Genomic DNA, 5919 nt, shown 5'->3' on the forward strand with positions numbered 1-5919 from the left:
CCCCCCCCCCCCCCCCCCCCGGCCGGCACCCTGGGGTCGTGCAAGTATCAATGTGCGGTGCGACTGGGGCTCTCGCCCGGGAGTCCTCTCGTGGCTGCCCGGCCCCCATGGCGGGGTCGTCGGCAAATGTCGCGACCACCGAACGACCCCCCTGCCCCCCCCCCCCCCCACGGAGAACCCCCGGGGTCCGGGGGCCAGCTCGAGGCCGACATACGGCGGGCTGGCGCGCATACTGGCGGAGTGTACGTACTCTGATGACCGTTTTGGCGCATCTTCCCCTGGCGCGGAGGAGCCCGCCCCGGCGTCGATCGCCCTCGCCCCGGCGCCGCGCCTCGCCCGGTCGCGATTGCCGGAGCCCCGCTCGCGCGACTCGCCTCGCCTGCCAGGACCCAAAGAGCCACCCCGATACACCTGGCCGCCGTTCTGCCGCCAGCCCCGCTGCAGTCCCCCCCCCCCCCCCCCCCCCCCGCCCTCTCGCCCTCCTTCATCCGCCAGTACATGCCCCCGCCCGCTTTTACCCCGCCCGCCTTGCCCTTGCTTGCTTTTGCTCTTGCCCTCCCCATGGCCGCTGTTCTGTTCTGCTCCATTATGTCGCCTTTCCTCGCGCCTCTCGTCCATTCCGCCCTCATGCCTCGACCCGATCTCTCCTCCCCTCATCCCCCGCCCCTCATCCCCCGCCCCCTCGTCCCCCGCCCCCTCATCCCCCGTCCCACACACCTCCCCTTCTCACACACCTCCCCTTCTCACACCTCGCTCCCGACCACCACCCTGGCCTCGATAGAGCCACGATGAAGCGCTTTTTTACCTTCCGCCGTAAAAAGGACAAGTCCAAGAGCGTCGAGGTCGATCGCGACGCCTTCAACGCCCCGGCGGCCACCGGGGCCGGCGGCTCGCCCACCTCCGCTCCGGCCACCGCGCCTCAAACCCCCACCACGCCAACCAGTGGCCACGGCAATGAGACCATCCTGCCGCCGGCTTCCGCCGACCACACGCTCCTCCCTCCGGCCGGTGGTGCGGCCCACTCCGCCAACCAGGACACCCTCCTGCCGCCGGCCGGCGCCCCGGGTGGTGGCTACCAACAGCACCCACCGCCCCATGGCCAGCAGCAGCAGCAGCAGCAGCAGCAGCAGCAGCAGTACCACCACCACCAGCAGCAGCAGCAGCAGCAGCAGTACCACCACCACCAGCAGCAGCAGCAGCACCACGCGGCCGGCAACAACCCCTACGCTATGAACAACGGCCACACGCTGGTCGGCGCGCAGCAGGGCGACGCATCGTATGCCAACCCGGCGGCCGGTGTCAACTCGACGCTCGTTTCCCCGCACGGCGGTGTCACCTACCACGCGCACCCGGGCAATGTCAACATGACCCTGGTCGGTGGCCCGGGCGTGCCGGGCGGCGGCATGCCGATGGACTCGCATGCCACGCTGATTGGCGGCCCGCCGGCGCCTGGCTGCGATCCCAACTCCACTCTCATTGCCGGCGGGGGCCCCGCTCCGGGGATGATGATGGCCGGCCGGCCGGCCCCGGCCCCGGTGCTGGTCCCGCACCTGCGCCTGCTCCCCTCGAGCGAGTACTACCCGGTGCTGGACATCGACGTCACGCGCACCATCAAGCTCGGCCGCACGGACCCCAACAACACGGACCCGGACTTCGTGCCCTTCAACAGCAAGGTCATCTCTCGCCGCCATGCGGAGATCTGGGTCGTCAACAACGAGTTCTACATCCGCGACACCAAGTCCCAGTCCGGCACCTTCCTCAATGGCACTCGCCTCAGTCTCCCGGGCGAGGAGTCTCGTCCGTGGAAGCTCAAGAACAACGACGTCATCCAGCTTGGTGTCGATCGTCGTGGGACCACCACCGGTGCGTGCCGCCCTTCTTTTTTTTTTCTTCTTGCCTCTCCCGGGGGGGGGGGGCCCCTTTCGCTCGCACGCTCTCCCTCCCTCCCTCCCCCCCTTCCTTCGCCCTCATCGAATTGGCCTACAACACTCCCCTCTCCTCCCGCGCCCCGGTTTTCTGACACTCTCCACATCCGGTAGACTCGTTGCGCTGCTTCTACGCCTCGGTCGAGCTCTCCTTCCGCAATACGGCTGCCGATGCCGGCGCGCCGGTTGTCCACCCTGGCATGTACGCCATGCCGATGGCCCAGCCGCACGCGCCCGATCCCAATGCCACTCTCATTGCTTGAGAAGGGGGCCGGAGCATGCCGCCGTTCCTGCCAGCCATTTTTGTGCATGTGTGTCTGTATGCGCATGTGCATGCGCGTGCGCTTTCTCCCTCTCACTGTGCGCGCGCTCGCACCCCCCCCCTCTCTCCCCCCTGTCTATCTCTCCTGCACTGTGTCGCTTTCTCTCTTCCCCTCTTCCCGTCCTTGTCAGCGCTCCTTCTCTCCTCTTGCGCGCCCACATGCCATACACATACACACACACACACACACACACACACATAGCATGTATGTCCGCGCACGGGCCGGGACACGCATGTCCAAAAGTGCCTTTGGTGAGCATGCCTTTTGCTGCCACCATGACAAGGAGGAGCGGCGGTGTGTAGAGCAAGTGGATTTCTCGCCTTGAGTCTTTGCCGAGCCGTCGAGAAACGCAAACGTACACACAGCCGCAGGGTCCCCTCCCCGTGGAAGGGCGTGGTGGGGAGGGGGGGGGGGGGGGGCAAAGCATGGGAGCAAATCAAACACCCATGCCTCTGCACCAGTTTCCGGATCCCCGCAATCGTCGGGGCCCACGCGCGCCGGTCCCCCTTGTGTACGGCGGCGGGCGTCTCTCGGGCGCGAACAGCCGGCCGCATAGCCCGCCTGTGTCGGATCCCCGCTCCGTCCACCTGGTCCCGGCTCGCCTTTTCTTGCGCGAGCCGAAAAAACGGACGCCCAGGCGGCGGCAGTTCTCCTCGCCGGCTCAGGGAGCGCGCGCGCGCGCGTGAACGACTCATCACATGCCCAGACACACCAGCCCGGGTTACGCCCGGGGCTTGTGCTCTCCGTGCGGGATGTTATCTTGCCCGGAGCTTCCAGCCGGTCGGCGCGTGCGCATGCGCGGGCACGGGTGCCGCGCGAGAGAGAGACGGGGACCTACACTCGCCCACCGCCCGCCCCCCCCCCCCCCAGGGCGGCCGGAGCACACGGGCTGAGAGGCCACCCTGCCTGTGCCCCCGCCCCCCGCGCCGCCCCCCTCTCGTCAGGGGGCCGAGGCGGGTTTGTGTCGGGACGCGGTCACAGGTCGGGTGCGTGCGTTCGGCCGGGGCTGGCCGGTGCGCGGCCCCCCTCGTCAGCGTCCCTGCCTCCCCGGGGCACCCCTTCTGCCGCGAGGAACGTGTCTGCCAAGTCGGAGGGGGGGGGGGGGGGGGGCGGGGGCGGGGCCATGCGATGTCAGGACAGACGGGGTGGGGGCCATTTGAGCGTCGGCGTGCCGTGACACGGTGGGGCGTGTCTTTCGCTGCTTGGCCGGCTTCCCTATCTCCCCCTCTCTCAGGTTCTCGAGCCTCGCGTGTTTCCGCGTCCACGGGCGTTTGTGAGTGTATCCTTGTGTTGTCGGCCGAGAACGACGGTCAGCCAAGCGACCGTCTGGTGGCGCGGCCAGTGTACGCGAACATGCGTGTCCCCATGTGCTGTGGGAGGCGGCCTTCAACCACCTCACAACACGGCGGGCGGTCCCCTTCCCCTGAGAGGGGGCCACCGGGCGTGGCTGAGGACGCCCGAGCAAGCGCTGGCGAGTCATGACCGGGCGCGAGAGGGACAACGCGAGACGCGGCTCTCCTGACCCCCTTGCTCATCGTCTCCTGGAGAACGTGGGCCGTGGATAGGGGGTCTCTGTCTCTGTCTCTGTCTTTGTTTGTGTCTCTCGCTCTCTCTCTCGCTCTCTCTCTCTCTCTCTCACCGTCCCTCTCTTTGTCCGCCCCTCGACCCTTCGCTGGCGCTGCCTGTCTTACCGGCGCGAAGCCGCGCGTTTCAGGCCGGCTGCTCTCCAAACTCCCCGACCCGATAGTCGGCAGCTGATCGACCAATTCGCTGGGGGGTAGGGTCTAGGCCCGCTGGGCGATCGGGCATGCAGCCGGCGCCCGGCCCCCCCCCCCCCCCCCTGCCTGTGTGTGGGACTGTGCGCGCGCATGTGTGCAGGGGCGTGTGCTCGCCGGGCTGTGTGCGTGTGCGCGTCCTCTGTCGGGCGGGTGCGCTTTCGATCTGCCCGTGTGACAGACAAGTTCGCCGGGGGAGGACTGTCGTGATGTGCGTGCGTGTGCACGTCAGCGTGAGACCGCAGGCGTACTTCTGCTCGGCTGCCTCCCCGGGCCAAGTGCAGGCCCTCGCATCATGCCTCTCCCCTGCGAGGGTGCGTGTGGGTGGAGGGGGATGGCTTCCACTCTCTGGCGCCGCTTGTCGCGCAACTCGCTACGCTCGCCGGACCGCCGAGGGAGCGGAGCATCGAAGGGGATGCACACCGCCAGGTCAGGACATGCCGGGAGTAGACCAAACCTCTTGCCCCGCCCTGCCTCGCCCGAATCGCTCGTCGGGTATGACACCCTGCGCCTGTTCTTGCCCTTGTCCCCGTCCTCCCTCCCTGCGTGCCTGTTGTCTCCTCGTCTGACCCCCCTGCCCCCTCCCCCTTCGCCCGTCCCGAAGCTCAAACGATACACCCTCCCACCATGCTCTCTCGCACCGTCTCCAACGTTGCCCGCCAGGCGACCCGCGTCCGGTACATCCTCCCCCCCCTCCCTCCCCTGCCTTGCCGGCCCCAGTGGCTTCCTCTTGCATCTTCTCGCACTCCTGCCACCACCCCCTGTCGGTGTCGGCCGTCTGTCTTCTCACCGTCACAACCACCACCGCCACCGCCACCGCCACCGCCACCGCCACCGCCACCGCCACCGCCACCGCCACCGCCACCGCCACCGCCACCACCCCAGCGCCTTCTCCTCGCAGGCCGCCGCCGTGAGCCCCGCCTCGCAGAAGTACATCGACCTCGAGGACCGCTATGGCGCCCACAACTACTCCCCCCTCCCGGTGGTCCTTTCCCGCGGCGAGGGCGTCTACATGTGGGACGTCGATGGCAAGAAGTACTACGACTTCCTGGCGGCCTACTCGGCCGTCAACCAGGGCCATTGCCACCCGCGCATCCTCGAGGCCATGACCGCCCAGGCCGGCCGCCTGGCTCTCACCTCGCGCGCCTTCTACAACGATGTCCTCGGCGAGTATGAGCGCTATGCCTGCGAGCTTTTCGGCTACGACCGCCTGCTGCCCATGAACACCGGTGTCGAGGGCGGCGAGACTGCCATCAAGCTGGCCCGCAAGTGGGGCTACATGGTCAAGAAGATCCCCGAGGACCAGGCCGTGGTCATCTTCGCCAAGAACAACTTCTGGGGCCGGACCCTGGCGGCTGTCAGTGCCTCCAACGACCCGCTCTCCTTCAAGAACTACGGGCCCCTGCTGCCGGGCTTCCGTTCGGTGGACTACGATGATCTGCCCGCGCTCGAGGCCGCCTTCAAGGCCGATCCCAACATCTGCGCCTTTATGGTTGAGCCGATCCAGGTGTGTGCTCTCGCGTGTTCGCCTTCTCCTCCTCCTCCTCCTCCTCCTCCTCCTCCCCCGCGCGCGCCCTGTATGCCCCCCCGACGGAAGGCCGTCTGACTCATGCTTCCTCCTCCTGCCCCCGGCTTGCTCCGTTGCCTCTGCGCATGGTTCCTTGCCTCTCCTGCCCCCCCCCCCCCCGGATATGCTTCCGCTTGCTTGATCTGCCCCGCGCGCGCGTGCGCGATCCCCCGACTCCGACATAGGGCGAGGCCGGTGTCATCCTCCCCACTGACGGCTACCTGAAGGCTGTTCGCGCTCTTTGTGACAAGTACAACGTCCTCTTCATCGCCGATGAGGTCCAGACCGGCCTCTGCCGCACTGGCCGCATGGTACGTACCCTACCCTAC

General features: G+C 68.1%; 2 protein-coding genes across 2 annotated transcripts in view; both read left to right on the forward strand.

Moving 5' to 3' along the window:
• The first annotated feature begins 446 nt into the window (after positions 1 to 446).
• Positions 447 to 2434, forward strand: H696_04346 (hypothetical protein). Its single transcript, XM_009498222.1, has 3 exons — positions 447 to 494; positions 782 to 1863; positions 2040 to 2434. Exons 2-3 carry the CDS (start codon positions 789 to 791, stop codon positions 2186 to 2188), a joined length of 1224 nt encoding a protein of 407 aa, XP_009496497.1. The 5' UTR covers positions 447 to 494; positions 782 to 788; the 3' UTR covers positions 2189 to 2434.
• Positions 2435 to 4650: 2216 nt separating this feature from the next.
• Positions 4651 to 5919, forward strand: part of H696_04347 (ornithine aminotransferase, mitochondrial) — a gene marked incomplete at both ends in the record, with an annotated part of 1889 nt that continues 620 nt past the window's right edge. The window contains 3 exons of the mRNA XM_009498223.1: positions 4651 to 4700; positions 4909 to 5530; positions 5776 to 5901. Coding sequence (XP_009496498.1) covers positions 4651 to 4700; positions 4909 to 5530; positions 5776 to 5901 — 798 coding nt within the window. The remainder of the gene's footprint in view (positions 4701 to 4908; positions 5531 to 5775; positions 5902 to 5919) is intronic.

Source organism: Fonticula alba (genome assembly GCF_000388065.1).
Source record: "Fonticula alba strain ATCC 38817 unplaced genomic scaffold supercont2.7, whole genome shotgun sequence".
NCBI classification, from domain to species: domain Eukaryota; order Rotosphaerida; family Fonticulaceae; genus Fonticula; species Fonticula alba.

What these genes read in the sequence shown, in the direction of transcription:
- H696_04346 (XM_009498222.1), top strand. Translation starts at nt 789, where the DNA reads ATGAAGCGCTTTTTTACCTTCCGCCGTAAAAAGGACAAGTCCAAGAGC. An exon ending in TCGTCGTGGGACCACCACCG is followed by an intron (nt 1,864 to 2,039) that starts GTGCGTGCCGCC and finishes CACATCCGGTAG; the next exon opens with ACTCGTTGCGCTGCTTCTAC.